Source organism: Nipponia nippon, unplaced genomic scaffold (assembly GCF_047370975.1).
Source record: "Nipponia nippon isolate SJK-2023a ecotype South Korea unplaced genomic scaffold, ASM4737097v1 scaffold_5, whole genome shotgun sequence".
NCBI classification, from domain to species: Eukaryota; Metazoa; Chordata; class Aves; order Pelecaniformes; family Threskiornithidae; genus Nipponia; species Nipponia nippon.
This window is the reverse complement of record NW_028262369.1, coordinates 20,405,751-20,419,107: the sequence shown is the minus strand read 5'-3', so window position 1 is coordinate 20,419,107 and position 13,357 is coordinate 20,405,751. Positions and strand designations below refer to the sequence as shown.

General features: G+C 48.1%; 2 protein-coding genes across 7 annotated transcripts in view; one reads left to right on the top strand and one right to left on the bottom strand.

The window, feature by feature from the left end:
* LOC104009232 (serine/threonine-protein kinase TNNI3K) overlaps positions 1-1,788 on the top strand; it is a 107,515-nt gene extending 105,727 nt beyond the window's left edge. For all 4 annotated transcript variants that reach the window (XM_087733111.1, XM_087733109.1, XM_009461189.2 and 1 more), the window contains one exon: positions 1,022-1,788. In XM_087733111.1, the coding sequence (XP_087589237.1) occupies positions 1,022-1,098 (77 nt within the window). In that variant the 3' untranslated portion in view covers positions 1,099-1,788. The remainder of the gene's footprint in view (positions 1-1,021) is intronic.
* Positions 1,789-8,645: 6,857 nt separating this feature from the next.
* The window catches only part of ERICH3 (glutamate rich 3), a 41,586-nt gene continuing 36,874 nt past the window's right edge, over positions 8,646-13,357 (bottom strand). For all 3 annotated transcript variants that reach the window (XM_087732225.1, XM_087732227.1, XM_087732226.1), the window contains 2 exons: positions 10,043-12,273; positions 8,646-9,556 (listed from right to left, as the gene is read on the bottom strand). In XM_087732225.1, the coding sequence (XP_087588351.1) occupies positions 9,491-9,556; positions 10,043-12,273 (2,297 nt within the window). In that variant the 3' untranslated portion in view covers positions 8,646-9,490. The remainder of the gene's footprint in view (positions 9,557-10,042; positions 12,274-13,357) is intronic.

Here is a 13,357-nt window from a genome sequence, read left to right as displayed (position 1 = left end):
GCAGCCTGTCGCACCATGGCTCTAGCTTCAGGGATGACACATGGTACCTTCGCCTCACAGGGAACATTCAGCATGCACGAGAACAGTCACAGCGTTAAGGCCCAGCATATTTAGGATATGAGTGATGTTCCCTTAAGAAAAGCTTTGCTGCCAGCTTTCGAAGCATAGTGCGTCACGATTAGGAGATAAACCAAAGTTGCTTATGGATTACAGCTTAGGAATGCGGTGGTCAGTACTGTTGTAACTATCCGAGTCTTAATTTTGTGCAGCTGTGTGTCTTTTATGTTTGGCAATAGGAACTTAGCTCACAGGAGCCTTAGCAATGTTTTCTAACCCTTCTCCCACCCTACACTGTGCCCCAGAAAGTTTTCATGCTCTAGTTTCTCTGCTCTCTTGTTTCCCAAGCATCTGAGTATCTCTGTACAATGCCTAGTTATCAAGAAATTGGAGTTGGCTCCACTGGATTCTTAATGTTAGTGCAGTAAAATAAGAAGCATGGGAGCAGCTGACCAATGACACTGTGTAAAGGGAGAAAAAGCTTCTTTGGCGTTGTTGGAGCAGCTCATTGGAAATACAGTGCTGGCAAGAGCAGTCAGTTGCTTTCTGTTTTGTAGTGTCAAGAATTAAAAGGTTTTAAAAACACTTATCAGAGTGCTTATATTGAGCCCCCCGAAGCTCTAGTTGAAAGGGCAAAAGGTATTTTTTTTAATGGCAAACTTCCACTGTGTTACTAAACATCGAGACCTATGTTTTTATGTCAGTCACCAAAGATTCTTTGTGCTTGATTATTGCGAATTCATTGCATGAATGACAGGGTCTGTTTACTTCCTATTCAAATTTTTCCTCAGCAGATGATATTGAATGGAGATTTGCAGACAGCAAAAAGGTATCAGCATGATCTGTGCCTATTTAGCTCAAAATAGTATGCACATTATTTTGTTGACATCGTCACTGCAGGGAAAGGTGGGGGAGAACTGCTGCTGTGTTGAGCCACATGTGAACTTCTCTCTGCATCTTGCAGGCTACGTGTCGGATCCCATGAGTACCATGAGATTTCATTCCTGCAGCAGCAGTGGCAGCTTTGAAGAAAGCAGCTGACAGCGTGGACTGTCCGCCTGCAGAGAGACTCACCATCAACCGGCAGCAACAGTTCTCACCATATCAGCCTAAATCACAGGCATCGTGTGTTACACTGAAAATCCCTAAACTGAACAGCTTTATTTGTTGATGGCAAATATCCCTGTCATAAATTCTGCTCTAGCATCTTTCTCTGCTGACCTGCTTGAGGGTTGGGTTTTTTTGGTGGTGTGCATCTATTGTTTAATGAAGTGAATGTCCACAAGGAATGCTGCACTTTCATCTTGAGCATTAATAATTTGAAGAGATGAAAGTAAAAATACATCTGTTATAGTTTCAGAGCTCCAAGGCAAGTTGCTGTTACCGTGGACTGCACTAAAGCATGGGGCTATCAACCCCTCCCTGACCAGTAGGTGCCAGGGAGCTGCCAGCCCAGTCCCATCAAGAAGAGGAGAAGCCTGTCACTCCCCACCACCATCCAGGACACCATGGAGGTAAAGTTGTTCCTGCTCCCAGCTTCTGAACGAGATCTAGTTTCTTTTTTGAGTTCCCCACAGTCCCAGACATGTCGCGTGTCTCATTTTCATCATCATGGGCTCATGCAGGTCCCCAGCACAGCAGCCCCATGGCTGCAGCTCTTCAGAGCCCTGATCTTTGGATGCTTTCCTGCTCGCTGAGAATAAAGAGATTTGGGTGGCCATCTTGATTGTACTCTGCCAGACGTTTGTGTTTTCTTATCCACTTTCTTGTTGCAGTTTGAGTGATATTGTTTTTCCCAAAGCGTGTAAGCTTTCATTCAGACATTTGCTTACAAAAAGCAACATAGGTACTCCAAAACAAACTTTAAACCAGAAGGAAAATATGCAAAATTGTGTCACAAATATGATAACATTAACACCGTGCAAAGTTGTGGTTTTGACTTGAAGCAAAACTGCAGCAGAGTGCCATCTAGCGCGTGCTGAGCTAGATGAGCGCCATGACTCTTGGAACAGCAACTCTGATCACTGGAAAATAAAAAAAAATAAATTAAAAAAAAAAAAAAAAAGAGGTAGGGCAGGAGAACTTGACCTCTTCTTCTAGAAGCAATTACAGAGATAATTATGCTGTTATTTTCTGGGGTCTTTTTTCAAATTAGCAAAATTTAGCTGCAAGCAATCCTGCTGTAATATTATTTCTTAACTGGATTCAAAGACACCACTGTCTTATTGGCTGAGTAGAAATCAGCATTCATAATTGCTCTGTGTTGCTTTGTCGATATTATTCAGGATGTTGGTTTCTTACCACTATGATCCCTGAACCGAGGTCTGTGATGAGGCATCGCGCAGTGCAACACACATGAACTATAAATGTGTAGTAGGCTCTACCGACTCACATCTTCCATGCACAGCACTAATTTCACAATCCTGAAGCAATAAAAATGGGGAAGATTTCACTTAGCAAGGTTTACAGGTGTTTTTTCATTTGTTTTGTTTTGCTTTCTGAAAAATTCAATGGGGGAGAAAGGGAACTAAAGCTGTACGTTGAATGTTGCAGATCTGCTGTCAGCCCCTGGTACCAGTTGCAGTCTCATATATACCAACAGTTGGCTGGGCTAATATAAATGTTAGAAGAAACACACAGAAAGGTCTGGGATGCAGCTCACTAGAGGACTTGTGGGACCCTATATGAAATCCCCCAGCTCCCATAGGAAGTACAGCTGGGAAAACCATCCCATCGCCTCCAGCGGCCGCTCAGTGAGCATCCCATCCCTCTCTGCCCTGGGCGGGAGCAGAAGAGCAGGCTGCCTCAGCACTTGGCCAGGAAGGACTGACAACTGTCAGCACCAGCTCCTCTGGTCCAGCACCAGCCTCTGTGCCCTCACTGCGGTCTGCGGGGTAACACAGAGCCACCTCTTCCAGCCTACTGAGAGAAACATATTTTCATGCTGAGTTTCATGTAAGGAGGCCTTGCACAGCACTGCGCTTGCTTTCAGCTCACTCTTTCTGGCTCACACTTCTTCCTTTTTGTGGCAGAACTCAGAAAGCTCTGACACTCATATTCACAAAATATTGTCATTACCTCTGAATCCCACCAACACACACCATGGCAGCCTCATCCTCCCTGAGGCTGAGAGGGGGTTTTGTGACTGGATAGCCTAAATGTTTTGAAACTGAGGAATTCAGTGCAGCAAAAAAAAAAAAAGAAAGCATCAGTGCAGCATCCTGACTGCAGACCAGTGTTTCAGGGGACTAAACACTGCTTAGCACTGGAAGGGAGCTGCTGACAGCCTGTTACACTTCCCTGGATACTGTCACGACTTTCAGAGATGATGAGCATTTTCTCTGAGCATGCCTCTGGAAAAATCCATAAAGAACTCTCCACCCCATCTTTGCAAAGCTTTAGCAATAAGTCAGTGTCACGACATGGGCGATGCGGTGTCAAATCACTAAGAGCTTTAATAAAAATGAGCAAGAGGAAGCTTCAGTCTTTCCCATGGATCAAAGGGGACCATCAATCATCATGGTAACTTTTCAAACCAATGATTAGCTTTGTTATTTTGCAAATGCCTTGTCTGTTCTATTTCCCATGTGGCTATAGAATTTGCAGAGCTTATGGCTTGAAACAGGATTAGCCAATGAGACAGGAGATACCCCTGCACAGGGACTCCACTAACCCTGCAGCATCCGAGCTGAGGGGAAGGCACATCTGCATGACAAAATGCAAACAGCCAGAATTAGTCCAGGTTAAAAACATCCCCCTTGATCATTTCCCATTTTCAGTTCCTGAAAGCAGAAAAAGAGTGTAAAACACACTGAAATTAGTATTCTGCCCACTCAGATAAATCACTGGGGGGAAAAAAAAAGGAGGTGTCCCCTGAACAAATTCCAGTTCATTGCTAACAAACTGTTCTGACCTTGGTGCCAACGCCCTCCAGGTCAAAGACGATGTTACCAACACACACTGAACTCACCCATTCTGTTGTCCTTCCACTGTAACAATCCAATGTTGGCACCGCAAACTGCAAAAAAACGACATCCAGATTTCTTTGCAACTGGAGGAAATGTGCCGTATTCTTTCTAGAAGTAAAAGCGACACTGGAAATCAGCACGCTCTGAGGAAAGACATTTGGGATGCTGATGAAAATTCCCTACCTGACTATCTCATTGACCAGATGTTTCATGTGGTAGAGCTACTGAAGCACAGGCAGGGAATAAGCTGAAGAAGGGAGGGGTGGACAGCAATTAGATCTCATTCCTTGGTTTTTGCACTGAACAGTGTATGAGACACTGACAGGGCAGAAAGGATCAATTGTCATAGCTGAAAAATCAGTTCCAGCATTAAGTTTCCTTTTCAACATGATTTTTTTCTTACAAATACCTCTGCACTATGTCTTTTTCCCTTGCTTAAAACAATCATGCAATGACTCTTCATTAATACAGTAGCCATACCTGAAAACCAGAAACTAAACTGGATTAGACAACAGAAAACAGAGCAAGGAAAGTAGACTTCATTTGCATTGATACCTCTATGTACCTGAGCTGCTTGGTATGATCTCTGAGCAATTCCTTGGAACAACAACAAAAAAAAATCAGAAAGCTTTTGAAGGCAAAACTTTTATAGTTTAGAAAGCTCTTTACAAGGCCAACTGCTTGCAAATAATTTTACTAGTAATTAAAATTACTGGCTCCTTGAAGAAAACAATGTCGTCTTAGTTAATTGGTCTCTATAGAAGAAACATCAGGTTTAGGGGGAAAGTGTGTTTCATGGGAGAGATCAGTTATTAATACAAATGAAAACTCTGAAAAATGTAAATTACTGAATAGAACGTGCTCCAAAGTTGTTTGTGGGAATGAAACTTGTTTGTGCCATTCCCAGAGAAGCCCAAGGAGCCCAGCACGCTGAAATATTTATAAAGAACGAGACACTCCAAGGATTCCTACCTTGCTTTTAAGACCAGCCAGTGCCTGGTAGCTGTGGCAATATTTCAAATTGTTTAACGTATCAGTAATAGATAAAAGAGATTTAAAATAAACTGTTTTCCAACCAAATAAGTGCTTGCACTGCAATCAGGAATGAGTCCGGCGTCTCTGCGGCAGAGGCTATGCTGCCCCAGCCGCGCAGCAGGGCTGGGCCAGCGGAGACCCGGCCTGGGGCAGCCCATGGGGCCGGAGGCGTTTTCCTGCAGGATGGTCCCCGCCAGCTTGGCCGAGCCCAAGGCACAGCGGGGCCACCGGGGAGGCTTGGCTGGCACAGCCCCGCCAGGCAGGCAGAGGGGTTGGTCGCACTTTTTTTGTATGGCTGAGCCCGCAAAACACGACAGAAAATTCCCAGCCAGAGAAACCCACCTTGTAGCACGAGCACTTGTTTAAGACAGATGCACGCGCCACCTGCAAGGTGCTGCCCACTGCAAACTTTCCAGGCGACGGCTGTGAAGATCACCATCTTACACCTTTTAGCCGCGCCAGAGGCTTGGTACCCAGTTCCAGGAGCCGGACTTTGAACAATCTTTCTCATACTGTGCCCATAGTACGCAGCTGGCATTTTTTTCCAACTGATGAAATGCATCTATTTAGCCTGTGTAATGTCACAAGGTATGATTTCAGCTGTGTAAGCCAGTAATGATACATTTGAGGCACAATCATCAGCATCCAGTGACAAGCTACTGAGAATACCTGACAGTTTAGGGAGTTAAAAAATGCCTTTGTGATGAGCCAAAAATTAGTTTTGCCAGCAGCAACACTGTTAGATAGTTTGCTTTTCTCACATATGTTCAGTTTAATAATTAGTCTCTTTTTTTTTGGTGCACATCTTGTTTTTCCCTAAGTGCCACCTAGATTTTTTCACTTTGAAGTTAATTACTAGCGAGCAATGGATAGGAAAGCAGAAATTACCATGGATAGCATTTCCAAAACCATAAAATTATCCATTTTGATGTTTTTTTTTTCCTACCAAAATTCCACCTGCTCAGATTACAGGCATACCCATGTTTTGAAAGTACGCAAATGGTACACTTTTAACAGCAGTAGAGCAGTTCTCTGAAGCTGAAATTGCTGTATTCAACTCAATTCCACATCTGGTTCAAGTCCTCTGACCATTTTAGAAATCAGTTGCCTTAAAGGAGCCAGACACGTGAACAGTAATGCAACGTCCCAGGCACAAACCCGGCTCACGTCACACCACGGCCATGTTGTACCAATGAGCTGCCTGCGGCACTGCCAGCGTGCAAAACAAGCGAGGGAGAAGGTGAGTATGCGGGCAGGGGGAAACCATCCGGTACCTGGTGGGGGATGAGCTGTCAGGATGGGGTAAGGGCTGTTTCCTTACCACAGATCGAACCTCACCTGTATCTATCCTGTAAATAAAGCTGTCAGAAAGAAGCATGAGAGAAAACAGATGACCTCATCAATATGATATGAGCTCAGAAATTATGGAGTGTTCTTGGGAAATTAGGTTTTTTTTTCTATCAGTATATAAAACCAGAGTATTTGCAGTGTGGGTTTTTTTAGAGCAATACAAGAACTTGCATGAGTCGGCATGTTCCTAACCAAAGGACTCATTTCCCCAACTGTTAAACTCATGCACACAAGTGCCATTTATAAATATTTTAAGGATTTTAAATAATAAATTGTCAGCTTTCCAGTTCCTTGGAATCATTACTGCATTGCTTATCTGGGACTTCCCTGATGCCCCACATCTTCTGCAGCCCCAGAGTGCCTTGGGAGTTCAGCTGCCTCTTGGTTACCAACTCTTGCCTTCTTTTCTAAAAGGCTGAAGTGGACCTAGTTAAGTCGTTTGCTGCAAACTCATACTGCCACTCAATCATCTTCACATGCTCTGAATACCGGATTTCTTTAAAGAAAGCTTCTGCCCACAAGGAAAGAACCCTCCCTCCTGGCTGAAGTGTTGGGAGTGGAGGCTGGTGGCTGGTGAGAGGCTGCACCAAGAGGAGAAACCTGCTTCAGAGGCTGCTGCCAGCCCTGAGGACTACCTGTGGCAGCACTGCCCGGGGCACTCAGCCATCCCACCTCTGCATCGCCCTCCCATCACTCAGCACACGCTTTAGAGCAGCCCCTCGAAAGGAAGCGCTCAGGCAGGACCAGAGCCTGGCGGAGACCTGTCCCTCGGGCAGGGCTGCTCGGGGCTCCTGCGTGGCTGCAGCTCCCTTAACATGACACAGAGCCAGCGCTGGAGTGGGGACCCCACTCCTGGTGCTCTTGACTTGCAGAGCAAGAGTACTGTTTAAGAGTATTTTGAGATGCTCTGCAGATAACTCCGGCGCTTGCCTATGACAAATGAATCAAACCTCTTACCTCTCGCGTTTTCATCCTGTGCTCAGTAAAGCAGCTAAATAAGCCAGTGTGGTCCATGACGTGCCCAAGTACAGCCTTACTTTTAATCCTGGCCCTTCCAGGGAATCCCTGCTAAGGCAAATCCCTGCACTCCTCCCTCTGCCTTTATTCATCTGTAACACGAATTGCAACCCATGTGTATGAACGTGCATTTGTAAAGGGCTTTGGTACGGTCATGCTCACAAGCCACAGGCATTTGCTTTACATGATACAGTTTTAGTGGCACAAATATTCAACCCAACATTAGTCACTCAGTTAGAAAGCAGCGATAAATACTGAAGACCAGGCCCTACCTGACTGGCAAGTATTATTCTTACAATGAAATCATCTGCAAAAATTCAAGGAACTACACAGGTACAGGGTTTTTTATAGACCCAAGTAAATGTGCAGGTGTACATATGTATGCAGAAAAAAGAAACGTCTGGAGAAGATCTTTAGCATGAATTTAAATTCTGAACACTTCACATACCAGGTGTATGCAACTGTAGAGCATGTAAAGACCGATTATCTATTTACTGCACTTTTTTTATATTGAACAACACTGAGAATGTCTTGGTCCAGTGAATAAGCCACTTCTGATTTTATGGGCATTTCCTGGTTAAAAGGAAAAGACCATTGCTGAATGGTCAAAAGTCAAATATGTGCTTTTAAGCAAAAATTGCATATCTTGCACAGAATAAACATTTCAGCTGCACCACTCAGGATCACTTGATGCAATGCTTTCCTTTAAACTGCTGAGGACTGTAAAGCTATTATTAGTCTTTTTTTGTCTACTTTTCTCTTTCAAAGCACTTCCTGGTATCCAGACTGAAAATACAAACGCAACCATCTTTAGTACAGGAGGGAACAAAGAGTAATTACTTGATCACATTTAAATTTCCTATCCCATGTATATTGATCTTAAAAGTGACTGACTTACAGTAACAATCCCCTCAAAATCCTGCTCATTCAGTTCCATTTCCCAATCTGAAAACACAGCAATAGTCCCGCTGTGTAGGGGTAGAGCATCCTGCAGCCCACCAAGCAACGCCTGCAGGCTGGTGCACACCCAGCCCTGGACGCCGCGGCCTGGCAGGGTCTCAGGGAGCCCTCGGAGGTGCACGAGAGCTGAAAGGGAGACTCCGGCAGCGGAGAGACGCAGCCAGCACTGGGCTGAAACCGCTTTACACTGACCACCCCTCCTGCAGGTTCAGCACAGACTCCGTGGGCGCAGGGAGTTACTCCTGACTGACACCAGCGAAAGCAAAAGTCCAGGCTTTATTAATTTAAAAATATGAGTTATAATTGTTCTGATTTAACAATTTTCAACAACATTTCAAAGTCCCAAGAACACCCTGAAGTGTGGTCAGCAACAAGCCTGGATCCCCGAGGAGAGAGAAGCCCGGGGCAGCCATGCACACTGGAGAGCTCACTTGCCTGTAACGTGGGGTGGAGGCAGCCCCCCAAGCTAAAAACCCCTGTGTGAGGCCACCACTCCCCCCCATGATCCTGATCTTCCACATCGCTGCTGAACACCCCCAGGTGCTCTTATCAGAATCAAAGCATTAATGTGCGCAAGTGCCCTATGCACAGCAATGAAGACACAGCCTAACTCACAGTGAAGAGTCTGAAGTTCAGAAAGGCAAATGACACACAGAAAAATGTAATCAGTACATAGACACAGATACAGTCAAACATGGGCACTCTGTACAGAAAAACGTCTTGTCCTATGGAAACATGTACAGCACAGCTATCCTCAGCCCTCCCTCCCGCCAGCCAGCAGAAGCAACCAGTGCCTGGGGGAAGAGGGGAGCTTCAGCCAGTCCAATATTTCTCTGTTTTGAGAAAAACAAGCATGACAGCTGCGAAACAATCCTTGCAATTACTGTCTTCGTAACTATGAAGGAGTGCTGTTTCCTGGGCTGGCAAATACAGGCTTGTTTCATTTGTCTGCTGCATGCTGAGAAGCTGCTCAAGTAAAACGTAACAGATGGTTGTGGTACTCGTGGAATAAAATAAAGGCGTGAACATCCCAACCAGCGCAAATCTACAGGGATTTGTGTAAATGTTGCAGGACACAGCACTGAAGGCGCTGCAGAAAAAGCTTAGAGGAGAGTTTCTTCCCCATCCTGGGGCTGTACCGAGGGCACAACTGCGTCCGGGTTTACATCCTATGAAACGAGAAAAACATTAGCTTTACAGAAAACATGATAAACCTTGAGCTACTGAAATACTGCTGTAACAGATTTCCTACAAGCAGATGCCAGAGTAACCAGAGAAGCCGAGTGCTGCCGTTGACCTGGAGCATCAGAGCCAGCAGTGCTGCTGAGGCTCACCTGCTGCCACCAGTGCCAGGCAGAGGAGCAGCACATGCTGGGTGACGGGAGCTGCTCCACACGGCCGGAGGGGCAAGACGACTGAGGGGCTGAGCGTTAGTGCCAGAGCAAAGATATTTGCAACGAGATTTTGGGAACAGGAAAGAATGCAGAAGCTGCCACCCAAACAGATTTATCATCCATTACCCCAGCTACCAGCAGCAGATACTGAAGGGAAGTATAAGGAACGGAATGAAGTGGTGCATCCTCTGCTTCTGACAGGGACCGGTCTGGGGACACAAACAGGCATGGCGGGCAGTGGCCGACCCACGCAGGACTCACCTCATGGGGACCGCGGCTTCTTTCACCCATGTCAGCGGCTCCTGGTGTGTCTGGGCTCTCTCCAACAGGACTGTCCTTCCTCTGCTCCCTGACCCCAGAAGCACTCCATGCGCTGTTTGAGACACCCACTACCTCTCTCTCTCTCCTGTTTTCATAGAGGCCTGACTGTTCCCCCTCGGCTTTCACTCCCTCCTGCTCTGTCCCCTCCTGCGGCCCATCCTTGCCCCTCACTGTCCATGTCCCAGGAGCTGCCAGCTGCAGCTGGGTACCCGGGCACAGCCTCTCACCTCTTGTGGACCCTCTCCCCCTCGGCTCCGCTCCCCCATCCCCACATGCAGGGGTGCTCAGGGAGGTTTCTGCCATCAGCTGCTCCTCAAGGGACATCGCTCCACATGGTTCTCCATGTCGTGGGGACAGGAGACGCGCTGTGCCCCACTCCCACTCTGCCTTGCCCTGGCCCTTGGCCCCTGCCGGCCCCCTTCCCTCACACCCCAGCACTGCCTCCTGGTTCACCCCTCGCCCGCAGGCCATGGCTCCATCAGCCACCTCTTCCCTGTCCCTCCCAGGCTCCCCGGCTGCCCTCCTTCCCTCGGCTGACACCCCCTCTGCCGTTGCCGCCCCCATCCCACTCTGACCCCCCCACACTGCTCCTGTCACCCCCTCCTGTGCCACTGCTCCGTCGCCCAGCCCGCCATCCCCAGCCACTGCCACCTCCTGCCCCACCGCCTCCCCCACCAGCACCGGCTCTCCTGCCGCCCCCTCAGCCAGAGCCCCTCGCCTGGCCTGGCCACCCACCACAGCAACAGCCACCACCCCTGCCTCCCCTGCCCTGCTCACATGCAGCCCCAGGGCAGGCAGCACTGCTTCATCCACCACCCCCTCACCAGGAGGCCTCTCCTTCCCTCTCTCTTTAGCACACTCCAGAGATCCCTCCATCCCAGCTGCCAGCTCCCTTGGACCTGCTGCTCCACCCATGACCTCCTCTCCACCTCCTGATACTCCCATCACTCCTCCATCAGGTTTTTCTTCCATTGCACCTTCTGTCTTTGTTTTGCTGCCTAGAGATGGGTTTCCACTCAAAAGTGCTTCTGCTGAGCCCTCCTCCTCCTCTGCTGTTGTGATCTCCTCCAAATGGGATGACCCTTCACTTATGGGATCCCCCCCAGCATCCACCAGTGCGTCTAATCCAGGTGCTACTTGCAATGTGGGATCCTTGCCAGGCTCCACAGACCCGTCCACTGCGTCCTCTGCTCTCAGGAGAGAGCTCCCTTCTACCTCTGATGCCTTGCCTGTCTCAGATGTTGCTGCTCCTATGGCAGCTTCCCCCATCTCCATCTGCTCTTCCCCTGATGCTTTCAGCTGGGAAAACTCATTTGGCTTTACAAAGTCTTCTCCTCCAGGCATTGCTTCTCCTGTGCAAACACTCGTATCCCCTAATGTTTCCAGGAGAGCCTCAGGCTTCTCCACAGCCTCCTCCCCTTCAGAAACAGCTTCATCTACAGACTCTTCTCCTTCAGGGCCAACTACCCTGGCAATCCCTTCTTCTGCCAAGCTGGCATCCTCCACAGCCTCCTCTCCCTCAGACACAGCACCCACCACAACACCCCTCCCTGCAAAACTTCCCTCCTCCATGGCCTCCTCTGCCTCAGGCACCATCTCACCCACCACCTCCTTCACCAGAGGCCCTGTTGCTCCCACAGCCTCCTTTGCCTCAGAGGCCTCCTCCACAGCCTCTTCTCCCTCAGAGACCTCCCCAGCCACCTCCTCCCCCTCAAACACTGCTCTGTCTGCCTCCCTGCCCAGCAGTGCCCCTGCCGGCTGATCTCCCCCACGTGCCTGCTCTCCCAGTACTGCCTCACTCTCCGTCCCCTCCATCAGAACTTCCTGCTCCCTGGATGCCACCTCTGCGCCAGACTCCATTCCCTTCCCTGCCCCCTTTCCTTTGGGATCATCTTCTGCCATGGCGCTCTCCTCAGATGCAGATTCCTCCACTGCACGCTGACCCTCCGCCTGCAGCGCAGCCACTGCGTCTTCCTTGGGCAACAAATCTCCCGCCCATGCCATTTCTTCTCCTGCCTCTTCAGTGCGAGTATCTCCTCCCTCAGCAACAAAATCTTCCTTCTCAAGTGCTTGTCTCTCCCCTGCCATCTGCCCTTCTCGTACCACTTGTTCTGCTGCCTTCTGCGCATCAAGTGTTCTTGTTCCTTCTGCCAAGAAAGCTCCATCTGGTGCTATTAAGAAATAATCAAAACATTAGTTTTATTGAGAACTGTGTTAGTGTTAAGGCTGTTTTACAGGGTTGTTATTATTAAAGATGCTATCTCTCTCAAGCAATGAAGGGACATCAGCATGGTGATGAGAAGAAAACTTGCTGTGATGCTTCTCATCACACACCTGTGCTCTGACTATGTTTCTAGTGCTGCCGTTCTGGCATCTGGCGTTAACTAATTTAAGCAAAAATGTTGATGCATGACCAGATTTCAACTCTGACAGTTCTGCCTGCCCTGTCTACTCTCCCTCCTTCCCTCACCTGCCTAGCAGGGAGCTCAGGTGTGTGTATGAAATAGCTATAAGCTTGACAGTAACATTCAAAAATTCAGAAATAGGTGGTAAATTGCTCATGTAAAATATGCACACACAGGAAGAAGATACTCAGCTGGTCACGTAAAATGGGTAATTGGTTCCCATGGATTCTGTAATTACACCAGGGGAATAATACAGGGTCGATTCCTGCCCCCTGGGAATTTAACAGCAATGCCCTCATTGAATTTGGTGCTCCAGGATCTGTCCCTGGCCAGGCACCCCCAGCAGTCTGTGCTACTGCACCGGTGTTTTGTACAAACGTGGCAGGTTCCTATTCTTTAGAAAATTAGAAGTTTTGTGCCACTGAAAGGAGCAAGGAGCAATGTCTTTCCCAAGCTACTCTTTCTCAAACTGGGCAAAGGCTGCCTTGCCCCAAATCATCTCCAACTGTTTTTGACTTATTTTACCATCTTGCACTACTGCTGCACTCCACTATTACTGCTTTTTGCTGCCTGCTTGGCAACTGCCTGTGCAACTAGACCCCATCTCTGGAATGGCAGCCAGAGAAGACTCCAGGTGACAAACAGGCCTGGAGGACACCATTTGTCCAGCCCGCCTCTGCCAGCAGAGTGGAGCTTTTGTCTGGTTTCCCACAAACCCTTCCACTGGCCTTGCTGCTCCCCACTGCCACTTTGCCCTTCCTGTCCTTCAGAGCTGGACCTGATTCACTCACGGGGCAGGTCTGCTGCAGAGGAAAGCAGAAGCTCAAGCAGCTGCAGACATCAAAGGAAC